The sequence below is a fragment of the Coturnix japonica genome, chromosome 6, assembly GCF_001577835.2.
Source record: "Coturnix japonica isolate 7356 chromosome 6, Coturnix japonica 2.1, whole genome shotgun sequence".
In the NCBI taxonomy this organism is placed as follows: Eukaryota; Metazoa; Chordata; class Aves; order Galliformes; family Phasianidae; genus Coturnix; species Coturnix japonica.
The window spans coordinates 19653505-19666153 of record NC_029521.1 but is presented as its reverse complement, the minus strand read 5'-3'; the positions used below and the strand labels follow the sequence as shown (position 1 = coordinate 19666153).

The window sequence follows — 12649 nt, the reverse complement described above, 5'->3', positions numbered from 1 at the left end:
CCTCCCGCCGCCGTGCTCGCGCCACGCACGGGGGCGCGCCTCCGTCCCCCCCGGCGTCGGGCGCGGGGCGGGGCCGCCATGGCCGTGTCGGGGCCGCGCCGTGTGCGTGACCGCAGGGACTGACCCCCCCACGGCGACGTAGGGCAAGGCCGAGGGGGAAGGCCGCTCCGTGCCCCGCCGCCGCTCCCCGTGCCGTACAGCGCGGATCTCCGCCCCTGTCCCCTTGGCAGAAGCGGTGCCCGCCCACCGCCCCGCCGGCTGGGATCCGCGGGCATCCTCCGCCGAGTTTCAGCGTCCCGTGGCTCTGAGCCCCCAGTGCGGGCCGATCCCGTTGACACCCGGGAAGGCGCCCACGCGTGGGGCCGTGGCGGGGCGGGCAGGCCGTGCACAGACCGCGTGTGCGGGGTTACGGTGTGACACGTGTGGGGCGGGGAATCAGCCCTGCGGGGACCCTGACGTGTGCGGGGATGGGGTGCTGGGGTCACTGGCACAGCAGGGCTCCCACGCGGGGCCACGACCTCAGGGCAGAGCTGAGAGACATGGAGGTGCTGCGGGAGGAGGCGGAGGAGGGGAGCAGCTCCCTGCCACCTGCCTGCTCCTTGCTGCCAGCACCAGTTAAGGGTGAAGCAGGGAGGGTGGCCACAGACAAAGGCCCATGTGGCAGGGGAAGGAAGGAGGCTCCGTGTCAGACCAGGCCTCACAAAGGGACCTGGTGCATGGGGATGAATAAAGCATTTCTGCCCTGTGATCCCATAATGAAATGCAGCCCGGACTGGTCTCTCACCCCATGGGACAGATGGAGAGCCCAGGACGTTACCCTCCATGACAGGCACTGGGGGTCCTGCAGCACAGCTCCCCAGCAAACACCCACACTGCATGTTGGTTCCCATTGTACAGCCCAATGTTACACCTGGGAGCTGACAGCACCCAAAAGGACCCGGGCTTTATTTAACTTGGGGCAGCAGGACAGAGCCAGACTGACAGTGTGCCCCCCCGTCCCAGCCGCACGCTGCCTGCAGCCCGTAACACGGGGCATTGCACTGCAGCCTTACAGCTGGGGGCAGGAGCAGGGCCGGGCTGCCGCGGCTCTTTGGGGTGGACGTGAGCGGCCCAGCACCGCCGGGATTGAGGGCGCAGGGCACGGACGTGGTGACCGCTCGGCAGCAGGGCCCGGTGCGGGGACACAACGGAGCCCCGTGACACGTGCTGCGCAGTCCCGCTCCGTGCAGCGCCGCCCCCGGCCCGTTCCCGCGCCCACGTGTCGGGCATTGCCGGCACCGCGGGAAATCGCGTTCCCGCCCCGCCCCTATTGGGCGCTTCCCGCCACTGCGGCGCTTCCCGCCCCGCCCCCCGCCACGCACGGCGCGGGGCCGCTCCTCCATCTTCGCCCTCCACAAAGATGGCGCTGAAGCCGCGGCTCTCGCCAGTTCCCAAGATGGCCGCCCGGCGCCGCTCTCCCCGCCCCGTCCGTGCGTTCAGCTCAGCTCCGCGCGCTGCCGGCGCCGAACGGGTGCGCTCCCGGCGTGCCCTGCGCGGGGCGGGGCGGCCTGGCGCGGTGTCTGCCGGGAGCTGTAGTGTGGGGCCGCCGGCGGTCACGTGTCGCGCCCGGCAGTGGCCGCGTTGGGAGCGGAGGCGCCAAGATGGCGGCGCTGCGGGGCGGAGCGGTGCTGCCCGGCACCGGGCTGTGCGGCGCCAGCACCGGAGCCGCCGCGCGGGGAACGGCGGGTGGAGGCGCCTCTCGGCAGCCCCCACTGCGCGCCGGCAGCCCCCTGCAGGTAGGCGGCGGGCGGCGGGTGGAGGCGGCCGAGCCGTGACACGTGGAGGCCGGGGCGGCTCCCGCGGCTGCGGCACCACGTGTGTCGGCTGCGGCCCCGCGGATCGGGAGCGGAGCCGGCCCGTAGCGGCCGAGCTGGGCCGGGGCGGTACGGGGGGCTCTATGGGGGGACCGCACGTCGGTATCGCCGTCGGTATTGGTATTGCCGTCGGTATTATCGTCGGTATTGGTATCGCCGTCGGTATCGCCGTCGGTGCGGGATCTACGCGGTGTCAGTGACCGGCGGGACGGGCCCGTTGTGCTCCTGGGTGTCGCTCGGTGCGGTCGGGCACTGGGCGCTGCGTGTCCCTGCCCTGCCCGGTGCGGTCACCCCCCGCTCTCCCGCCTCGTGCTCCTCCACCGACTCCTCGGTTCGCTCCTCATGCTCCCGCCGTGCCCCCTCCCCGCTGCTCGGGCGCGGCCCCGGGCAGCCCCATGTCCTTCGTACCGCAGCCCCCCCTCGTTACGCCGCGCTCCCCGCCGGCCGTGGCCGTGGCTCCGCCGCAGCTCCACGCCCTGCCCTGGGCGCAGCCGGGCCACGCGTGGCTCCGCGGGGCGAGCGGCTCGTGGGCACGTGCCAGCGGTGCCTGTGATTGTTGGTACCCGAGAGACCCCCGTGTTGTACATGGTGCACTCTGCCCCTCGCTTTGGGGCTGCGGGCATCCCGTGCTTTTCCCACTGCTGATGCCCGCACTCGTCCTTCAGCATCCCCGCGACTTTCAGGCCAGCCGTGGGACGCAGCGGGGGCTCCGCAGGGAGCAGGACGGGCGGGTTTGTGCCCCCGCCCCGACGCGAGGGCAGGAGGAGGTGCCCGGCCCCAGGTGGATCAAAGGGAGTCCCCGGGGAACGCGGGTGACTCAGGGCTGTGGGACTCCTGGCGAGGCGCTGAGTCAAAGGAGCTGGGCAGCGCTGGGAGATGGCCTTCCTGATGGCTGGAAAGGGTTCGGGGAGCGAGACACTCCTCCACACACTGCAAACAACCCTGGAAGTGTCACCAGCGGGCTGCATAGAGCTGATCCCCGGTGTGGGGCTGAGCTCCCCCATCCAAGTTTCGGCTGTGTTTTGAGGTAGGAAGGCTGCCTGGCAGCTCCTGGCCAGCACTCCCAGGGCTCTGTCCTTGGGGCGCTTATTGTCCCTGCCTGCGTTATCTCTGACAAAGCCCATCTGCAAGCAGGAACCCAAACACTCTCTCGTGTCAGCAGCACGCCCACGTTGCACCTTTGCTGCTGGCCGGGGCTGTGGTGCAGCCTTATCCCGACATGCCAGGGGTCTGGGAAGGACAGAGGAGCCAGGGGTGCTGGGGATGAGTAGCGAGGAGCGTTTTTGGTGTTGGGTCATGAGCACAGACTGTCTGCTCAGAGCAGTGGTGGTTCCAGCCCTGGTAGTGACAGCTGGATGCATCCCTGTTGCTGAGCCCTGCACATTTCATAATGTTTTGGGCTTATCTGAAGCGCTGACAGCCGAAGCCAAAGGAGCATGTGACGGTCTGTGGGTGCAGGAGGGAAGCATGCATCTCCCCTGCCCACTGAGCATGAGCAGGATGCTATCACACACACATGGGATGTATTGGGCTTTGCTCGTTGCTCTTCACCAGTCCCAAAAGTGCTGGGTGAGAGCTTTCAGTGTGGTGCCAGTGATGGTGGAGAGGGGTCCGGGATTGGTGGCATGATGCATTGTGGGGCTTGGTGTGAACCTCCCCAAAAAGCGAGGGATTAAAGTTTCTGTGGTGCCCTCTGACCTGCTTGTTCATTTGGAGATGTGTGGTGATGGTTTGTGGAGCGCTGACCCATTTTACTCTGCTTTCTGCAGTGTTTCTCCTTTGAGGAGGATGATCTGAACTTGTCGCTGGATGCAGAAACCATCCCAGAAGCTGAGGAGATCCTGGGGACAATGCAGAACTACCTTGACTCGTCCGTCATCTCCATCATCGAGGACCTCTCCATTAGCGAGGTGGGTCCCTGTGCATGGCAAGTGGTGGCCTGGGCCTCTTGAGGCCCTGCTACCCCACAGCTGTGCCCTGGTGCCTTCTGAGCTTGTGCCTGCTCTTCCTGCAGGGCAAGGCCTGCCTGGATGCACAGAATGAGCTGTCCCTGCTCACTGCCATCACGGAGATCCTGGACAGCACAGATGATGAGACCCTGTCCCCCTTTGACACCATCATGGATGCGGAACTGTTGACCTCATTGCGAGAGCGGGAGAACTCCTCAGTGAGTGGTGGGACCTCTTCTACAACCCAAAATGTCCTTCTGGGCCTTCAGGTGTGGGGTTTGGGAGGGTGGGGGGGTTCATAGAATGTTTAGGAACTCCATGCCCAGCTGCACAGTGGTGAGATGACAGTGTTATTGGGAGCTCTGTACCTTCCATGCCTCATCCTCCATCCATCTCTCCACCAGTTCCAGAAGTTTCTCAGCCTATCCCGGCCAGTTCTTGAGGGCAAGAGCCCTGCCTTGGAGCAGCCCAAGGGTCTTTGGTCCCTCAGCAGTGGTGGCAGCACGCCTGAAGCTGGGAAGGTGAGCAGGGAGAGCCAGAGAAGTGGTGCTGGGATTGTGATGCCTCCAGTGCAGCTGGGAGAGGGTGTCAATAAGTGGTGGGAGCTGACATGAGCTCTGGTTTCCCCTTTCCAGACCGATGTGGACCTGGCTTGGGACTGCATTGCTCACAGCCTGGAGGACCCATCACCACCAAAGAAGCAAACCTGCAGCACCCCGAGGGTAGAGAGGAAGCAGGGGCGGCCCCGTGCCCATGAGCAGCTCCCCCTGCAGCGCAGTGATGGGGAGGAGGAGGATGAAGAGGCTGCCTCCAGCCCAGAGCTGGACAGCAGTATGGAGGCCGCAGAGTTCTGCGTGAATGCACCCGAGGTGGTGATGGAGGAGCATGAAGACCCCTGTGTCATCAACACAAGTGATGTGTCGCTGAGTGAGCTGGTGAAGTCCATGCACCCCTACTGCCTGCCCACCTTCACTGTGTGCCTGGACCCCGAGACTGAGCCCGTGGCCAAGGAGCTGCTGAGTGGTCCCGTTGTGCTGGAGATCGTGCCCAGGGAGGGTGAGAACATGGAGATCCCTGTGGTGCTGCAGCCCTTGGCCCCCAGCTTCCCTGACCTGGAGCCCCAACTCCTGGGCACAGAGAGCAACACAGAGTCAATCCCAGTGCACGGAGAGGAGCTGCCAGGAGATCCAGCACCTGAAACTGGGATGGAGGAGGAGGAGAAACCATCTGGGCAGGACCCCTCATGTGCAGCCCTGGACAGCAAGACCCCCATGGAGACTGCAGTAAGCAGCAAGCGTGAGATTTGTGAGAAGGGACGTGGCCGTGAGAGAGCAAGGAAGAGTCGAAAAAAGAAAGCGGGTGTGGGCCTGAGTGAGGATGGCCGTCTGGGCAGAGATGGCATGGCACACCAGCTGAGATCAGGCCGGTCACGGCGGGCAGCACGGCCCTCGTTGCAGGTCTCTGACTTCCTGGCACGGCAACTGGAGCAGGCACGGAAGGAGGGGCAGATGGAGCTGCATGCTGAGCGGGTGCCACGGCCACGCGGCCGCCCCCGGGGCACGGCAAGGGCCTCCCTGCCCACCAAGGAGCCCCCGGAGGTGCCAAAAGAATTGGAGCCAGAAATGACAGACACAGTGCTGGAGAAGGGTGAGACTGCTGTGCCAGAGGAGAAAACCATGGAGGAGCCGCTAGCAGCAAAGCCACCCAGCCCAGCGGAGCAAGAGGACAAAGGGGCTGCACAGCCAGATGTTGAGATGCCAAAGCAGGATGTAGGCATGGAGCCTCCCCAGAGTGTTCCCGCAGCAGAGCCAAGTGAGACCCTGCCCAAGGAGGCCAAGCCCAAGGCCTTGAGCCTGCGGGAATATCGCATGCGCATGCAGCACCGCCAGTCCAGCATGGGCAGCAAGGAGGGCAAGAAGCAAGCAGCCAGCAAGTGGCCCAGTGTCCCCGAGCCTCCCACCGAGCTGGCAGACATCCCCTGCCTGGTGGCACCTGCACGACCGCCCACCGAGACACCCAGTGCTCAGAAGAGCCTGGAGAAATCTTCCAGCTCCCCTGTTGGGCCACCTCCTACCAGCAAAGCACCTGCAGCTCCGGCTCCGGCTGCAACTCCGGCTCTGGCTGCAGCTCCAGCACCAGCACCAGCTGCATCTCCGGCTCCAGCACCAGCTCTGGCACCAGCTCAGGCACCTGCCTCAGCCCCACCACCTCCAGTGCCACAAATACCTTTTGTTCCACCTGCCGTGCCTCCAGCTGCTGGGGCAGCTCCCCCTGGGATGCCACCACTGGCCACTACCAGTGGTTATGCCATGTATCCACCTGTGCCTTCATGGCCCTGCTTTGGTCCGCAGCCCCTGGGCTGTCACGCTCTGCCCCCACCACCTGGAGCTGGGCCCCCCGGCACTTTCCACATGATGCCTGGCCTCCCGCCCCCACCCATGGCTTGGCCCCCACCGGCCCTGCCGCCCCCACCGGCCCTGCCACCCCCACCGCCTTTCGTCCCCAGTGGCCCCTATGGCCCTGTGGGCTGGGCCCCCCCATCCTACTGGCCAGGCATCCCCATTCCACCACCTCCAGTGCCTCCTATGGCATACAGTGATCCTGCACTGCAGGGTGCAGTGGCCTCTTCCATCCCAGCTAGTGGCCACCCCAGCACAGCCCTCCTGCATGGGCAGGCTCCCCCAGCCCCGGAGCTGCCAGCCATCCCTGTGCAGCCATCCCCAGGCACTGAGACAGGGACTGCAGGCAGCCAGACCAGACCAGGGGTCAGCAGGGTGTCAAATCCTAGGAGACAGGCACGTTTGGTAGGGGAGAGCTCCTTCCCCAAGGGACCTTCAGCTCCGGCTCCCACCCAGCCACCAGTAACTCCATCGGGTGCTGCTGCCCAGCCCAGCAGGGTCCCACCTGCAGCACCAGCTCCAAACGTGGCTGCTCCCACCCAACCCTTGGAGGAGCCCCCGCCTCCAGCCCCCATCCAGCACTCAAAGGCCCCCCAGGCTGTCATTCCTGCAGAGGTATCAGCTGCTGCTGTCCCTGCTGGGGGATCCCCTGGCACCAACCCCACAGAGGAGCCTGTGGGACCAGCCAAGACCCCAGAGGACAAGACCCCAGTGGAGCCATCCAGCCACAAGTCCATCACCCAGGCTCCAGCACCGCCACCAAAACCATGCCGGGAGAGCAGCAAGCCGCCTGCTGCACGGCCCTGGAGGCACCAACCTCTCATCAGCCCCGTGCAGAACAGCAACAGTAGCCAGGACATCGTGCAGGCCTTCATCAGTGAGATCGGTGGGTGGGGTGCAGGGCTGCTGGGACTGTTTCCAGCTACTGCTCTGGGTGAGGGTGGCAAAAGGGTGGTGATCTGTGGGCTTGGATGGTGTGTCTGGCTGTCTTGTATATCCTCGTTGCCTGCAGGCTGGGCTTACAGTGCCTAAACTGGTCCTTTTGGGACTGCAGAACTGGGTGCTCCCGTCCCTGCTGTGGGAGGCTCTGGAGCTTCTGTAGCTCAAAGTGTGCCCAGGGGAAGGGGGTGAAGGCAGGCAGAGCTGACCTGTGCTCTCTCCCCGTCCAGGAATTGAAGCTGCTGACTTGTCCAGCCTGCTGGAGCAGTTCGAGAAGTCTGAAGGTGAGGATGCACCATGTTGTCCCCTGTAGGGTCTCTTCTGTGTCCCTGTGCTGCGTGTATTCCTAAGGTGGCAGTACCTTGTGTAAATGCCTTGTCCAGAGGCTTCTCTGCCTTTGTTTCCTTTCTGTTCTGAGTCAGTTGGCCAGAGGTCTCTGGGGCAGCTGAAGAGATGGTGATAGGAAGAAAAGGCAAAAGCTCTACATAGAGCCGGGATGCCTTGAAACCTCTCCCCCACATTCACAGTCTGTCTGCTGCCCTCCAGCTCTGCTCTCACCCACCCACTCTCTTTTCAGCCAAAAAGGAGGAGATTCCTGTGCAGCCCCCTGAGGAAAAGCTGCCAGTGAGGAGTGCTGGGTGAGTACAGAGATCTCCGTGTGCCCCAGCACGGAGCCCTGAGTCAGCCTTGGGCTGTTCAGTCCTGGCAGAGGGATGCAGGGCTGGGATGTGCGAGGTCCATCCTTGCCTGTTCAGGCATCTTGGGTGGGTATGAGTGTCTCTGAATCTGGAGGCAGCTGCTTCTGACACAGCTCCTTTCTCCTTCTCAGGTCAGAGCCCCAGCCAGAGAAGAAGCCCCCAGACAGCCTACAGGCCTCGGAGCTGGCCAACGTGGCAGGTGATGCCCAGGAGCAGGGAGGGGAACCCCTGGAGCCCTGGCAAGGGCTTTTGTGGGGCTGGGAGCTGCCTGGAGGGGAACCCAAGGCTTGAGGGGAGTGGGGAGCTTGGGTGAAGTGTCCAGTCATATGGACTGCAATGAAGGGATGCTTTCCTCTTTTCTTCATTGGGATCCCCCTCCTAACAGCTCTGTGCCACTCTTGCAGGGCTCACTCCCCCAGCGACCCCTCCCCACCAGCTCTGGAAGCCGCTGCCCACTGTCTCGCTGCTGGCCAAGACCAAGTCACCTGTCTCGGCACCTCAGGAAGGGAGTCAGAGGACCGCCAAGCTCACAAAAGCTAAACCCCTGCCCCAGAGCAAGCTGCAGGGGAGGAGCTCAGTGCCTGGCAGTGCAGCCCCCAGCCACGTCTGCTCAGGTGACCATGACTACTGCAACCCACGCGTGACACGCCTGGAGAACAGCAGCATGGCTGGCACGCAGCCCCCCGCCACCGAGAGCGGCTCCCGCTGGAACGTCAAACACCACCGGGACATCACTATCAAGCCCATCTCCTCCTTAACCAAACGGACGCTGGACCAGCCCAAACCGACCCCTGCTGCTGCAGCGGGGCCCAGCCAGGAGTCCCCAGGGGCTGCCTGCTCGACTCCCCTGGATTATCGGACTAATGTCCCCAGCAAGGCCGTCACCGAGTGTGACAGCCCCGCCACCTCAGTGCTGCTGTCCCCGGCTGCATCTCCCTGCCGGGACCAGGAGGTGTGGACCCCTAGCACCCAGCCTGGCCGTGTCACTGCCAAGAAGTCCCTGCGCTGCTACCGGAGACCACAGGACTCGCCCAGCCCCTCTGCAGGCAGCTGGAGGGCCGGCCGCAGCCGGGCCAGCCGCTCCTTCAGCTCCAGCTCGGATGGAGCCAGCGAGTCTTCGTCATCATCCTCATCCTCCCGATCCCGGTCGCGGTCACTGTCCCCACCGTCCAAGCGGTGGCGCGGGTAAGTGGCAGAGTGGTGTCAGCTTGCTCTCTGGGCTGGTCTTTTGCAAAGGTGTTTCTCTGCGGTCCCCCTGGAGGGGTGAGCAGCCGAACAGTTAGAGGTCTGGCTGAGTCCCACCTGTGGACAAGGCCTCCTTGCCCCTCCTGGAGCCCCACCATGTACTAGCACACGTGTGAGCCCTTGGTTATGCCTTGGCTTTTGGGTGCTTTCTGTGGGATTAATGCAGGTGTCTGTAGTGGTGCAGCCCTGAATGTAGGAACGAGATAAGCTGTAGGCACAGCAGGGAGCTGTTGGGGGTGAGCAGGGGAGCAGCCCATCTGGCTCTGTTCTGCTGCTTCTCTGCACTCTCTATCGATTGAGGCAACTGCAGGGTAACTTTCTTTGGAGCCTTTGTGCATCTGGGTGTTGCAAGGATGTGTCCCTGCCACTCAGCACAGCTGGGCTGGGACTCCCTCTGCCCCCTTTTCCTGGACATTGTACTGGGCAGTATTTCTATGGGTGATACTAGCCTGACCTGCTGTCCCCCAAGAGTTACGTGGCAGTCCCTGGGCTTGTCCTGGGTTTGTCAATGCATGTTTGGAGGCACTTGGGCTCTTGATCAGGGTGGCTGCTGGGTGCCATGCAGGTGCAGTGGCTCTGTTAGCACAGCGTACCATGTTGAGTTCAGTGCAGCAGCCCCACATTCTCTGAATCCTTGCCTGGCTGCAGCCACGCTGAATGGTTCCCCCATACCCATATGTTGCTCTTCAGAGACTCTGTGATGAGATCCTACTCCATTTAGGCTGTGGGATTTGGAGCAGTGCCTTTGTACCCCCTGGCAAACATGGGCAGGTGTTTCCATAGCCAGGCTCACCCTGAGGATACTGCTGGGTTCTGTCTGTGTGCCATTCTGGGTGCTTTGGCAGAGTGGAGCTCTTTTCCTTCCCCGGAGCCTCATGATGCTGGACAGAGGAGCTGAGCTTGTTCTCTTTTTTCCCCTCCAGGTACCGCTCGAGATGTTCCCACAGCTCATCCTCCCGTTCCAGCTGTGGGTCATGTGGCAGGTCCCGGGACAGGTCCTCTTCTTCCTCCTCCTCATCCTCCTACTCCTCCCAGTCCCCATCCCGCAGGCAGTCCCGCTCCCGTTCACCCTCTCCCTGCAGGAGGAGTAACAGGCGGAGAAGGTGAGTGTGGCCATTCACACGGAGCTGATCCTACTCCTCGGGCATCTCCCTTGGGATCACTCTCTTTCAACACCTTCCCTGACCCTATAGCTTGTAAGTCTGTTTTCTTCTCAACAGATACAGTTACGATGCACAGGACCACTACCAAAGGCAGAGGATCCTCCAGAAGGAACGTGCAATAGTGAGTGGATTTAGGGATGTGGCTTAGTGGATGGCATGTTGGTGGTGGGTCAGCAATTGTACTGGATGGTCTTAGAGGTCTTTTCCAGCATCGATGATTCTATGAATGTGGATGTGTTGTGGGGCTGGGAAGCTGGATTTGGGGCTCCCTAGGTCATTAGCTGACAGGATGGTGCCCCTGCCCGCAGGAGGAGCGGCGAGTTGTGTTCATTGGCAAGATCCCCAGCAGGATGACACGGTCAGAGCTGCGGCACCGCTTCTCAGTGTTTGGGGACATCGAGGAGTGCACCCTGCACTTCCGCTCCGAGGGGTAAGAGCTCTCCTTGGTCTTTCCCAGCTCCACAGGAGGATGTTGTGACTGTGCTCACGCTTATCTCCTTGCTGGCAGGGACAACTATGGCTTTGTCACCTATCGCTATGCTGAGGAGGCCTTTGCTGCCATTGAGAGCGGCCACAAGCTGCGGCGTCCAGATGAGCAGCCCTTTGACCTGTGCTTTGGTGGCCGCCGGCAGTTCTGCAGGAGAAACTATGCTGACCTGGGTGAGTTGCACCTGGATCCCTTCCTACCCATGTGTGTTGGGTGGGTGATTCACAGAATCACAGAATTACCCGGGTTGGAAGGGACCTCAAGGATCATACAACTCCAAACACCCTGCCTAGCAGGGCCACCAAACATACACCTTTACTAGATCAGGTTGCCCAGGGCCCCGTCCAACCTGGCCTTGAACACCTCCAAGGACGGGGCATCCTTCATTGGCCAGAAGAGAACAGGCCAAAAATGGGCTACCTACCTGGTAAATTTAAAAAGGAGAAAATGGCTTCAACAGATGAAAGAGAAAGCTGAGGTGCTGAATGAGTCTTCACCTGGTCTTCAACTGGTGGCCAGGATTCTAGTCTTTTTCACGTCCCTAAGTCTTGCACCCCATAAGCCTCTATGTGGGGACCAAGGAGGTAAATCCCTCCCCACTGTAAGGGTAGAGCAAGTCCGAGAGTGCCTCTTAGACTGAAATGAAGTATAAGTCTAATGGGGCCAGATGGCGTGCATCCAGGGTCCTGAAGGAGCTGGCTGAAGGTGGTTGCTGAGCGCTCTCATCATCATTGAGAAGTCGTGGCTGTCAGGTAGTCCCGGATGATTGGAGGAAAGGGTCACGTCACTCCATTTACAAGAAGGGGAGCAGGGAGGACCCGGGGAACTACAGGCCAGTGAGTCTCACCTCTGTGCCTGGGAAGAATTTATGAAACAGATCCTCCTGGACACAATGCTTGATCACATAAAGAACGAGCATTGTGATCCGAGACAGCCAGCAGGCTTCACAGGGAAGGTCATGCTTAACTAATCTTGTGCTTCTATGATGGAGTGACGGCGTTGGTGGAATGAAGGGAAGCGACCGCTGCTCATTTACCTGGACCTGAGCAAGGCTTTGACATGGTCCCCCATCACACCTCCCATCTCCAAATTGGAGGAGGTGGATTTGATGGGTGGACAACTAGATGGATAAGCAATTGGTTGAAAGGCCGCAGACAGAGGGTGGTGGTCAATTGGCTCTATGTCCAGTGATGGAGACCGGTAACGAGCGGCGTCCTCAATGGGTCCTGTCTGGGGACCGGTGCTCTTTATAGAGCACACTTTATAGAGTGCTAATAAAGATGTCATCTTTATTAATGACATGGATGAGGGAAATAGAGTGCACCCTCAGCCAAGTTTGCTGAATGACACCAAGCTGAGTGGTGCAGTCGATACGGTGGAGGGAACGGATGCCATTCGGAGGGCCTTGACAGGCTGGAAAGCTGGGCTCGGGTGAACCTAATGAGGTTCAACCACGGCAAAGTGCAAGGTTTTGCACTTGGGCCGGAAAGAACCCCAGGCACCTGTACAGGCTGGGAGGAGTGGTTCCTTGAGAGCAGCTCGGTAGAAAAAAGACCTAAGGGTCGTGATTAGATTGAAGAAACTTACATGAGCCAGCAGTGCGCATCTGGCAGCCCGGAAAGCAAATGGGATCCTGGGCTCCATCAGGAGAGGGGTGGTCAGCAGGATAGGGAGGTGATCGTCCCTCTCTACTTGCTCTTGTGAGGCCCCATCTGGAGTACTGTGTCCAAGGTGTGGAGCCCTCAGTACAAAAAAGATATGGAGATTTTGGAAAGGGTCCAGAGAGGGCCACAAAGATGATCAGGGGGCTGGAGCACCTCCCCTATGAGGACAGGCTGAGGGAGTTGGGTTTGTTCAGCCTGGAGAAGAGAAGGTGCGGGGTGACCTCATTGCAGCCTTTCAATACTGAAGGGAAC

General features: G+C 61.6%; 1 protein-coding gene across 1 annotated transcript in view; it reads left to right on the top strand.

Moving 5' to 3' along the window:
- The first annotated feature begins 1399 nt into the window (after window positions 1-1399).
- PPRC1 (PPARG related coactivator 1) overlaps window positions 1400-12649 on the top strand; it is a 13563-nt gene continuing 2313 nt past the window's right edge. The window contains 14 exon segments of the mRNA XM_015867270.2: window positions 1400-1471; window positions 1473-1775; window positions 3623-3763; window positions 3868-4020; window positions 4207-4323; window positions 4438-7087; window positions 7371-7424; window positions 7718-7778; window positions 7970-8037; window positions 8243-9023; window positions 10007-10186; window positions 10304-10367; window positions 10555-10676; window positions 10755-10906. Coding sequence (XP_015722756.2) covers window positions 1400-1471; window positions 1473-1775; window positions 3623-3763; window positions 3868-4020; window positions 4207-4323; window positions 4438-7087; window positions 7371-7424; window positions 7718-7778; window positions 7970-8037; window positions 8243-9023; window positions 10007-10186; window positions 10304-10367; window positions 10555-10676; window positions 10755-10906 — 4918 coding nt within the window.